Below are 12,298 nucleotides of genomic sequence, written 5' to 3'. Positions count from 1 at the left end.
ATATCTAGGGCAGAAATTTTTTCATCAAAATCTTACCATTATTGGCTTTTGTGATGGATTTTCAAATGTATCATGGAGAGAAATAGTCATGTGCAGGCCGACCCGAAGCCAGCAGGTTTGGGTCGAGTGCTGCACAAAGTTTGCAGGCCACAGGCAGGCTAAATTTTAGACTGAGTCCACCCTGACCTTCTAATGACCCACTTCCGCTGGACCCGTTCCTTTTTATATACTCGCATGTCTGTGCCCCGTCCCCTATTATAGCATGGGGTAGCGGGTATATAAATAGGAGAACTCGGCGGGTTAGGGTCGGGTGCTGATTCTCTGGGTTCTGGTAGAGTTTTTCTCAACTGGCACATCACTAGAGAGAAGATATGGAATCCCTATATGAACTTTAGGTTGGGCCCCTCATTGTTCTGAGCACTCTTTTTGGCTGAGCTTCTTCTCAAACTAAACTTTTACCTTCACTTAACTCTAGGTTAATTTTGACATATTTGTAAATTTGAGCAACCTGGAATTTTACTGGTGCTTCGAGTTGTAAAATACGTTATTCAGGTAGCATTGGGACATTCATGCAGAGGATACTTGTGGTGTTGATACTTTGCTTTTCCAAATTGCCTGAACACAGACATGCAACAAGAGCTATACAGTAAAAAATGTGACCAACTGCTATTGCAATACCTGCTGAATTTTGTTACATGCTGGAAACTGGCAGCAAAGGTCACCATAAGTGCCATTTGTTTGGAAAAATTATAAAACGAGCACTGGATAAATGACCTGGGGAACGTGCTCAACGTTTGTAGGCCGAGCAACATACCTCAGTTTAGAGAGCTGGGGTAAGGTGGGAAGAGAAAATACTTGAAATGATGTGATCAGGGGTGGTGTGGTCAATACATTTCAAAAATAAAATAGTAAGGGCCTCGGAGAGAGCCATGAGGCAACCCCACAGAATATAATGAGAAAACTGAAGATTTCCCTACTGTATTGTATTGTATAACACTGAAATGTAGAAAGAAACACAAAAGCAGTGTCACAAAGTCTAACAAAATTAATAGTTTGTGATAGTAAAGGTTGACGCATAGTGTGAAAAGCTGCTCAGAGCTTTATTATTATCTATAAAGAGAAGTCAGTTTGAACTTGGCAGTGAGTGGTCTTTTGTTAGTCATGTAGGAGGGATTTTGGTGAGTGTGGGGAGCATGGTCAGACTGTATGGGTGCCAGTAGGTAATTTGAGAAGTGTTTAATTTGAAACTGAAAGAATGAATATCTGGGTCGGGTTAAATGTAATTGATTTATCTCCCTGTCCAGGTATCAGTTGGATTTTCCCCAGATGAAGTTCTACCAGGATCAGATGTTTCCCTACAAGTTCAGGCAGATGCCGGGTCCCTCTGTGGCCTGAGAGTGGTGGATCAGAGTGTGGTGCTAATGAAACCTGACAAAGAACTAATGCCCGACAAGGTAAGATATATTTTTAGTTTCGTCTGAAACCAAACCTGAGAGACGTATATATATATATATATATATATATATATATATATATATATATATATATATATATCAAGGTTAAAGCATCAGATTGCCAAGCCACCAAACAACCTCAAGGTAAACCTTAATGGCAGCCTACAATGTGAAACATATGACCAGAGGTAAATACGGGGTTTTGGGATTTACCTTGACCAGTTTTGGTGGCTTGGCAATATTATGTACATAAAATGATATAAGATGTTTAATTTTGAAATATTAGGAGGTATGCAAGGCACTGCCACGTAGAGCATCACATGTATTTAGCATGGGCAATAAATACACCAGAAAGGGGCAAAGTGACGTTTGTTTTATTTGCAGCTCGTCCACAATAATTCTCATTGCATGCCCACAAGTAACCTTATAGTATCTGTAGGGAAGTGCAGAAGGCAATATCTGGTACAGTTACGTCCAACATACAAAGTGCAAATGTGCAAGCAATTAAAAACATCCTTTGTAAACTAAGTGCACTAGCAATAGTTTGCTGCACCCCTCTAAATACACTGCAGTCCCTTGTAACTTGCCTCTTCCCTGTTGTTTTCTAGATACATGGTCTCTTCCCTGAACCTGGAGACTATGATTCTCGCCTTTGGGATGCTGATGATAATCAATGTCAAGATCAAAGCAGATTTTATTATAGACCGTCAAGGCGTGAAAGAGAGGAAGTTGATGTCTACAGCTTGTTTAAGGTACATGACTTAACCCAAAACTTTAGGTGATATAGAATTGCTATTGGCTGCTTATGTTGCATTTCTCTTCATTTCAGGATATGCGGCTGAAAGTATTCACCAGCGCCGACATTAAAAGTCCTATGAAGTGTCCACATTATGATTCTGTGACTTACAAAAGTTATCTGAAACATCATGAAGGCTTTATATGTAAGGCTATTATTATTATGTTTATGTCACACCAGGTCAAAGCTACAGGCCTACAAGGGCTATAACTATAAAGTTGTACCCTGGTGGGTGGCATTTATAGACAATGTAAATAAAACCTACCAGGGTTTTTTCTATCCTATGACAGGTCCATTGCTAGTATATCCAGTTTGTTTCAGGCAAAGTAAAGTATCAGACTCCAATGCTTTTGTTTATTCACTTAGTTAGTAGAATAGTTGGTGCTACTCTTGATGACAGGAGATCCAATACAAGACTGGAAAAACCAAATGTGATCCCAGAAGCAGATCCTGCGGCAGTTGAAATTATCCGAACGTACTTTCCAGAGACATGGATATGGGAGCTGGTATCTGTGGGGTGAGTGCCGTAGGACATGTTCTCCTCCATAGTCTCATTTCATCAATGCTGTTACATTCCCCTCTGTCTGGTGCTGCTCTGTGTGCTCTGCCTTTGCCATAACTTCACTGGTTCATTTTGACTAAGGTGCCCCTTCATCAGTGAATGTGCCAAACTGATGTAGAAGTAGAGATGTTCTGAAAGGCTACTCCCATCCTCTAAGCTCTGTGCTGGATTTTGTTGCAGTGACTATAAGGGTGAGGATTTGGGGGAACACAAAAGAAAATGTTCCCCTCCTGTCATGTTTCCCTATGGAAGCTGCTGTCCTAGACACTGGTCTATGAGTGCCTATAAATATGTCTCTTATAATCTAGCCCACTTCTATGTCCCTCGTCCTTTGATTTCTCTCTTCAGCCTTTCCAGAAAATATTCAGCCAACTACCTAAATACATCTTCATAACAGTCGTCCTTCTGTAGATCTAGGACAGCAAAACACTCCAAACCTAAACCTAAGTTGGGTTATGAAACAAACATAGATAAGAAATGGGACCTTGAGGCCAATTAACACTGCAAAGCACCAAATTAGTAATGCCTATTACTTTATTTATTTATTGTTAATATATTCTTCAAAAGTTTTATTAAAGAAGGAATTGCCTATCTACAAAGGTTCCGTAGAAGTTGCCTTTAGGGAAATAGTTGATGTAACCATGGGCATTGTGTTAAAACGCTAATTGTCAGATTTATGTGGATAAAGGTTGGCTTGTAGATGAGTGTAGGTCTTTTGTTAATGGTAAAGATAGAGTTTACTAGTGATGGGCGAATTTCTTCCGTTTCGGTTCGCCGAAAAATACGCGGATTTCCCCCTAAATTCGCGAAAACTTTGCGAAACATGAATTTTGACGCCGGTGTCCAAATATTTTAGATGCCTGCGACAATTCCGACGCCCATTAAAGTCAATGGGCGCCTAGAATTGTTGAATTTTTGCGGCAATTTCGCGAATTTATTCGCCGGCGGCGAAATGCGTGAATTCGCCGCAAATTCGCGCATGGCGAATAAATTCGCCCATCACTAGAGTTTACCGATTTTTTTTACTGCAGATATGTATGGTGCTCCTAGCTTTCTATGGCTCCCCCATAAATGTTAAAATTTAGGTTCCCTAGCTTTCTATGGTTTTTCCATAAATGTTTAAATTTAGGTTTAAAGGACAAGGAAAGTTAAACTAAAGTAGGCTAGAAATGTTGTAAATTATGTTTTGTGCTTCTGTACCAGCCCAAGGCAACCACCGCCCTTTAGCAGTAAAGGTCTGTGTCTCCAAAGATGCCCCAGTAGCTCCCCACCTTCTGTTCTGCTGATTCACTGCACATGCTCTGTGCTGCTGTCACTTACTGAGCTTAGGGAGCCACTCACAATATACAGTACACATAGAATAGAAATGTCACAATATAAGGCTGATTAGTAATTAATACAGATAATTACTACATGGCAGCACAGAAACCAGTGCAGTAACTTTGTACTTATCTGACTGCGACTTTTCTCACTTCCTCAGAGAGTCTGGTACAACAGAGCTCCATCGTTCAGCCCCAGACACCATCACAGACTGGAATGCTGGAGCTTTCTGTATGGGACCCAGTGGATTTGGCATCTCCCCACCAACCTCCCTTCGAGTCTTCCAGCCCTTCTTTGTGGAGCTCACTCTGCCGTACTCTGTGGTGCGAGGAGAGTCTTTCACTCTCAAGGCCTCTGTCTTTAACTACCTAAGGGAATGTATGAAGGTGACTGACATTGTTCTTCCTTTAGACTTGATGGCACATGCATAAGATCTTCAATGTATCAAAAAACGAGTTTTTTATTTAAGTTCCTTTCTTTTCTTTCAAGCCTATTTGTAATTCTCCTTCATTGCACTATTCTAAGTAGTAATGTAACCTATGAATGCTGCTACTTCTGAGGAAAAACAATGTTATGTTTGGGTTTCATTTTACCTTGCCTTTCAGTGGAAAGGCAACCTGCCTTGGTATGAGAATAGAATGACAAAGAGTTGGGTAATCAAGTGTAAAACCACTGATGATGCCACATTTGCCAATAGCCAATAAACAAAGAACTAGAATACATTTATACCTAGATGTGTCGTTTTGTCCAAAAAGTCTCTGCTGCTAAACAGTCGTTGTTTTCCTGGGAGTACAAGGAGAGTTTTCATTTGATTGTCTTTCAATAACAGGTTCAGACCACCCTGCTGCCATCACAAGAGTTAGAGGAGGAACCATGTACTGACTGTCAGTTTAGCAGCTGTCTCTGTGCAGAGGAAAGCAAGACCTTCTACTGGAACATTAAAGCCGCTAACCTGGGTGAGATGTGACTCGGGAGCCCTCACACATAAACAGAAACCTAAACTTGGTGATAGAACGAACTGCGGAATATTGAGGCTGTGGTTTTGTCTACTTTCTATAAAATTCATAATGGGCTTCTAAGCATTTAGAAAGCAGTGTTAAACACTAGACAATCTAAACACTAGATTGTGTTTGCAAACAATGACATTTGCCAAGAGATAAACTAGAAATTAAAGGGTCCCTGTAGTTCACTCCCTTAGCCTGTTCCCAATGTCCGTTTTCCTTCAGGTATCAAAGCAAAAGAAAGTTTGAAGATAGACCAGCGCTAAAACAGCTCAGGGATAGACAGCAAAAAAAATTATAATAATATAAATGTAGTAACTTTTGTACTTATAGTACACCCTTTTGTGGTACCACACATAAATGAATGAAGATGCTCTTATCCAAACAGGGTTAAGTTGCCCTTTAAACCAACATTAGCACCCAACACCTCTGAGAGTTAAGATTGAATACTCACAAACGTTTTGATTATGAAGCAGGCAACTTCAAGACCTAGATTTAGCAACATTTAGAATGCTTATAGTCATTTACTCCGTGTTGTCCTGCTCCAAATACCGCTGTCCCAAATGGATCTCAATAGCCGGCGTACCAAACTGCAGCGTGCACCCGGATGATGTCACAAACCTTTCTTGCCGACGCGTTTCATCTGAAAGGCTTGAGGAAAGCTTAGACAGCCTTGCAAAAAAGTGAAAGCTATATGTTCAAGGTATTTTGCTCAGAGAAGCCCACTATTCAAGCACACCCTCATCACCTCACTGTAGATTCAACACACCCTCTTTAGAATGATACCAGCAACTAGTTCAAGGTGAAATGTATCCCAGCAAACCAACCATTATGCCAGATGTAAGGAAGACATGCTTAAAGCTTTGTTTTTATGTGTGCAACTAGTGATATGTCTTGGCCAGTACTGATAAGCCAAGACATTCAATGGAAGAACATCTCATGTGGAAAGGTTGAAAGACAAACAGATCTTTGCCTGATTTATCCACCCTAGGCTAACAGTTGGATCACATGGGAAGCAAGTTCAGACCTGCAGTGAGAGGACAATGTCCATGTCCTGGAATTTTCTATGCACCCCAAATTAGGTTTTGCTAAGCCTGATCAGATATCAGTTGGCAAGACAGTAGTTTTGACCTACATGACCCAGTAAGATGCCAACATGGTCAGGATTAGGTTATCTGAAATATACATTTGCAAAGTATGGCCCTGGATCATGACTGTCTTGTTTCTGCCATTTCAGAGTTCATCTGTTATAATGTTATTTTTTTCTCCTTTCTGTCTTCTTTTTCTTATTCTCTAAACCATCTCATTGTTTTTCCTCTCAATGTCACCAGGAGAGGTGAATGTCATGGTAAAGACAGAGGCTCTGGATACTCAGGACTTGTGCAATAATGAAATTCCTATTGTCCCTAAGCAGGGGAGATCCGACACTGTGATTAAGCCTCTACTGGTGCAGGTGAGTCTCCTGGAAGGCTGTAGGCTCTGGAAAATGACAATATCATTATGATAAGAATTATGTGGAGTGGGTCTAGAAATAACCTCCCTGATGCCCAACTAGCAATGATGTACTAGTCCTTTTAGACCCAGTGTTTTAAGACTTGGGCAGTTTAGCAGATCCCAACACACATGTTAACAGTAACACCATAAACCAACAACACCAGAAGGACCATAGTTAGACTGACCTAGTTTCCAGGTTATAAAACTTAACAATATATATTATAACAGTTGTTTTCATTGTGTGATGTATTCTATAATAAATTATATATATATAATAACATATTTGCATTCATTGACCATTTTTATATGTTTCTAACTGATAAATATATATGTATTGTCAGCCAGGGGGAGTTCTGGAAGAGAAATCTCACAGCTCTCTGCTCTGCAGCCAAGATGGAGAAGGTAAAGTGCTCGCAAAATGAAGAAGGGCATCCCGCTGGCATTACACCACTGCTGAGACATAAACTTATTTGTGTCCACACTGCACAAAGTCACCCAGTACCATGACATAACATGTGTTGAAAATCTGGGTTGAAAAAAAGGCAACAGTCCATAAAATTCAAGCCCTGACTTGTTGTCTTTTTTTAACCCTTTTGCATGGAAAAGCATGTCCCAAGATTTTAGTTTTCCTGAACGTACAATATTTCTCTGCTGTTTTATTCCAGATCAGCCTAAATCAGAGGAGATATCCCTTAGAATTCCTGAAAATATCCTGAAGGATTCAGAGAGAGCATATGTGACGGTCCTAGGTAAGAGCCCCCTACCTTCTATTTCTCTAATAGTCTAAAGCTGGTGTTTTCAAACTGTGGAACTGGGGGGTCCACAGCAGCTAGAAGTCTAGGCTGAAGGCCAATTTGGTGGGATTGGGGAGAATGTTAATTTGTTGATACACCTGGAAACCCATTTTGATCAATAACTTCAAACTTTTCGGTGAATAGTTATTTGCTGTTCTAAAAACATTTCTACTCTGAAAACTTTCATTGAAGTCATATATGTGAATCCCAGTTATGAACTAATTGGGACCTCATCAGTTATGAAGCTTGATACAACACCAATGTCCAAAAATGACTCTGTCGAGAGTCAGGCTACACTCCGTATCTTTCAGAGGATAAAAAATTGTGCGAAAAGCAAAGTGCAACATCCACAGGAATAAGCCTGCCTAGTATAGGTCAGACATAAGTATAGGACCTTGCTGTGGCCCCAGCATGTTTCAATAATGGAACAATTAGAGAAAGTTCAGAGGATAGTCAGGGAGCAGATGGGGGTAGTGCCTGTGTGAGTCCCCCCACTGCTCATGAATACAGTGGTGATGAATATTGGCAATTTTGCACTTGCACATAAATGACCACTTAGAACTTCACATTTGTCAGCTGTCAGAGAGAGTGAACCAGGTAAGTGTCCATCTAGTTATGCATCTGCTGGATTCTTATCTATTTTCTACAGGAGACATAATGGGAACAGCCATGCAAAACCTGGACCGTCTCCTGGCCATGCCGTATGGATGTGGGGAGCAGAACATGGTTCTCTTTGCTCCCAATATCTTCATTCTACAATATCTGGAGAAGACTCACCAACTGAGCCTTGAGATCCAAAGCAAAGCCAAAGGGTTCCTTGAAAGTGGTGAGGGATTTTGTTGTTCCCAGTTTGTTTTTATTCCCCCTATTCACGGTCTTCTTCTGCTGTTTGTTTTTTCTCTGTTTTTTAATTAAGTCTTGGTTACATTTTATTTGTTTTATTTATTTAGAACAATGCTACTTCTAAATGTCACTATATTGAGCCAAGCCTCTGCCCTCTAAAGTTGTCCCCAACAGCGCTCCATCTTGGCTCTTGTTTGCCCATCTTTTTAGTGTCAGACACAGCATATACATGTGAGCACTAAAGTAATGGACACAAATTCAAAATGGGTAATGTAACAGACACAAAGTTACTATAGAAGAGCGAAAGAGACCTAACCTATAACAAGGTCAAATTAATTGTATAATTATATCAGACTATAAAATCTGTTTGTGTTCAGGGTACCAGCGAGAGCTGACATACAAACGGGGTGACGGATCATACAGCGCATTTGGGGAAAGTGACAGAGTGGGAAACACATGGTGAGTGCTCAACAAACCAGCCTCTGTATTGTGAAGGAAATAAACCTCATAGAGTTTCTGCTTATCAGGGTGTTCATACTCCTTACACACTACAATATATCTGCCCTGTTCTATCGAGGCTGGGGTTCTTCAAGTAAAACATTTTACATATCTGCAGATATAACTCTATCCATAAACTTCTAAGTGCTGGTATCTACTCTAGGCAGTTGCCCATATTTTAACCTTAAACAATTTTTATGTAATTGTTGTAAGGCTTGTGAACATGTCTTGGTTATTAACAGTTTTACAGTCCATCTTCTCAATTTTTACTGTTTATCCTTTGTGTTTCCCTGGTTTCATTCACCCACCCAGGCTGACTGCATTTGTACTGAAGTCCTTCAATAAGGCTCGTCCCTACATCTTCATAGATGAAAGTCACCTAAAGCATTCTTTCTCTTGGCTGAAGAACAATCGCAAGGACAACGGCTGCTTCCGGAGTGTGGGAAGACTCTTCAATAATGCTATGAAGGTACTTCAGCCATGATACAGGTATAAAGTGTTATTGTGTTGGCTTGTATACTGGTATCATTGGTACCAACACCATGTGTGTGTGTTACAGGGAGGAATAGATGACGAAACCTCTCTCTCTACTTATGTAACAATGGCTTTGTTGGAAGCTGGTGTATCTGTCCAGGTAAGTGCTCCAGATGCAGGACATTAGTAATCCCCCTTATTCCCTATAATGTATAATGTATGTGCCTACAATGTGCTCTATACCTATGGGATCTCTCTGCACAGGCTATGAGCAAATTTAGGGGACTATCCCTGCTTAATTGAGCTTAATACAGGGGATATATATATTGTTATAATTTTATAATATCTCTTAAATGGCTATGAGCAAGTTTACCTGTTCAGTTTCTGTTAACCAAGTGTCTCTTTCTGTAGAACCCTGTAGTTGCAGATGCTTTATCCTGCCTGAGGAAGGCTGCCATAGATGTGAGTAGTGTCTACACCCAGGCTCTGCTGGCCTACACTTTCACTCTGAGTGACGATACTGAACTCAGGGAGATGCTGTTGGCTAAACTGGAGGAGAAGGCTGTAAGGAATGGTATGGAACAAGTCTTTATTTGTGCTGTTGTGTCCTCTGTATAGTTCCTCTATAGTATTTTTAGAGTGCACCCATGGGCCATCACATTTTGATCCTCACTACACGCTTTATACACAGAAGACTTTTGTACTTTAGTATCATGATTTGCTAATATGAGCTACATCTCATGTACCTGTTATTAGATGAAAACACAATGGAAAGAATTTAAACAAAAATGTCTGATCTAACAGCTTGCAACCTGTAGTAGTGGAAGACCAAGAGTGAGCTGCTCATATACTTTATCTTGGTGCATTGCTTTTATTACTGTCCCAAATAAGAAACTTCAAAGATTAGAACTGGACAAAACAGTAGTGGATGCATATCATTTCTTGACCAGCTCCCTGCACCCTTCTCTGATACAAGAGGTGCAGGAATTGAGATGTTACAAGGTAATAACATACATGGGCCCAAATTCAATTCAGTGAAAACTCATGGACAAGATCCAATTTGAGATGCAATTCAATTCAGAAAAACATATCTCATGGTTTATCATGTGAAAACTCATGTACGAGATCCAATTTGAGGAGAAAAAACTTTTCTCCAAATTCATTTCCAGTTTTTTCCCATAGAGTTGAAGTCTATGGGAATATCACGTGAAAACTCTATTGAAGTCTATGGCAATAAACTGGAACTGAATTTGGAGAAAAGTTTTTTCTCCTCAAATTGAATCTCGTCCATGAGTTTTCACGTGATAAACCATGAGATAACTTTTTCTCACTGAATTGCATCTTGCCCATAATGTGTTTTGGACATTACCACTTTATCCAGAACTTAAACTCCAGGTTTTAACCACAACTCTACAGTATCTATGGATGCTATAAATATAAATGCACCTAACTCTGGTCTTATAAGGTTTATCACTAAGGATATTGTTGGAGACATACAGTATATGATAAATCTTCACTTTGATCCTTCCAGCAAATAATGGACAGATTTCATATTCCTAAGTAAAAAATTTTAGCTATATCTACATATGTAGAGGAACCTGCTCAGTCATTATCCTCTTTTTAAATTTACCTTAACACTCCTTCCTGCCAGAAAAAAAAGGTTTTCCTTATTTATATAAGGTATGGAACCTGTAATCCAGAGTGCTTGTAAAATACATACTTACCACTGTATTGTAACCTGATAAAAATCCATTAAAAACTGTTAAAAAAAGAGGAGCAGTAATAAGACCAGAAAGGAGGCTGGGGAGCAGGATTTAACCTATAAAACAAATGATCTGCCAGACTAGACCCAACTTGCAGATACAGTAATTCACACTGATACTGCTGTGGGGAGTTGTTAGATGGTTATGGACAAGTTTTCGAGTGCTAGTATGTCCTACAGAGAAGACAGAACAGAGATAAACCTGGAACATATAAAGACAGCAATAGTCATAATGCCTGCAATATCATATATTCTGCACTAGGAGGCCTAGGTGGCACTTGCTAATGCTATCTTATTTATATGCTGGTGAGGACCACAGCAGGATCCACGACTTTAAGTTGGCCTTTGTTTGCATATAAACTGCTAAGGTGTATACTCCTTTAATGCTGTGCCTTGTGTCTTTGAATTCTGACAAGATGGTTCCCTTTTCTATCCACAGAAGGACAGTTACACTGGGAGAGGAAACCTGCCACAGCTCCCTCTGATTTATCCTACTGGTCCCGGGCTCCCTCAGCTGAAGTGGAGTTGACCTCCTATGTACTGCTGGCTCTTCTCTCTGGCCCCAACAAGGACCTGGGCAAAGCTTCTGAGATAGTCAACTGGCTGAGCAAACAGCAAAATCCATATGGGGGATTCTCTTCTACTCAGGTAATTACTGTATGGAGAACATCAATTGAATCCTAAATATTTCCATTCTTTAAAAGATCCTTTAACTGTCTGTGTGTTTGTGACTGTAATCATCAGCTCTTTCAATCAGGCAACTTGTGTTTTTGTGTTTTTACCATCAAACACTTGTAGGACACAGTTGTAGCTCTACAGGCTCTTGCTAAGTATGCCGAGGCCACATTCACTGACAAGGGAGATGCAACAGTCACAGTCAATTCCAAGACTGGATTCCATCAACAGTTCCATGTGGATCACACTAACCGGCTCCTGCTACAGAAATCCTCACTGTCAGATATCCCTGGGGAGTTCTCTGTGTCAGTCACTGGGAGCGGCTGTGTGTATGTACAGGTGAGGGGACACTCACTCTCTTACTGTTCCTCAATCTGTTACTTTCCCACTCCAACCCCTTGTTCTTGTCCAACAGACTGTCCTGAGATACAACATTCCCCCACCTAGAAGTGATGCCACCTTCTCAGTACGAGTGGAGACACAACCAGACAAATGTCCTCAACATCCATTAGAAGTGATAAAGATAAACATCACTGCTGAGTGAGCATTCTCTGTTATTGTTATTTATGGATTCTAACAGCATGAATCCTTCTTTCCCTACTGTAACCATCTGTTATTTTGTGAA

At 40.3% G+C, this 12,298-nt stretch overlaps 1 protein-coding gene across 1 annotated transcript in view; it reads left to right on the top strand.

The window, feature by feature from the left end:
- LOC108697325 (alpha-2-macroglobulin) overlaps window positions 1-12,298 on the top strand; it is a 28,541-nt gene that overhangs the window by 13,351 nt on the left and 2,892 nt on the right. Inside the window, exons 15-31 of the mRNA XM_041570820.1 lie at window positions 1,305-1,454; window positions 2,063-2,206; window positions 2,284-2,395; window positions 2,617-2,767; window positions 4,293-4,518; window positions 4,962-5,088; window positions 6,465-6,586; window positions 6,969-7,029; window positions 7,293-7,376; window positions 8,071-8,247; window positions 8,642-8,723; window positions 9,075-9,231; window positions 9,322-9,396; window positions 9,648-9,810; window positions 11,438-11,646; window positions 11,797-12,012; window positions 12,089-12,213. Coding sequence (XP_041426754.1) covers window positions 1,305-1,454; window positions 2,063-2,206; window positions 2,284-2,395; window positions 2,617-2,767; window positions 4,293-4,518; window positions 4,962-5,088; window positions 6,465-6,586; window positions 6,969-7,029; window positions 7,293-7,376; window positions 8,071-8,247; window positions 8,642-8,723; window positions 9,075-9,231; window positions 9,322-9,396; window positions 9,648-9,810; window positions 11,438-11,646; window positions 11,797-12,012; window positions 12,089-12,213 — 2,381 coding nt within the window. The remainder of the gene's footprint in view (window positions 1-1,304; window positions 1,455-2,062; window positions 2,207-2,283; window positions 2,396-2,616; window positions 2,768-4,292; window positions 4,519-4,961; window positions 5,089-6,464; window positions 6,587-6,968; window positions 7,030-7,292; window positions 7,377-8,070; window positions 8,248-8,641; window positions 8,724-9,074; window positions 9,232-9,321; window positions 9,397-9,647; window positions 9,811-11,437; window positions 11,647-11,796; window positions 12,013-12,088; window positions 12,214-12,298) is intronic.

This window comes from Xenopus laevis, chromosome 7S (genome assembly GCF_017654675.1).
Source record: "Xenopus laevis strain J_2021 chromosome 7S, Xenopus_laevis_v10.1, whole genome shotgun sequence".
Classification (NCBI taxonomy): Eukaryota; Metazoa; Chordata; class Amphibia; order Anura; family Pipidae; genus Xenopus; species Xenopus laevis.
Note: the sequence above shows the minus strand (reverse complement) of the source record. Positions and strands in the feature narration are given on the sequence as shown.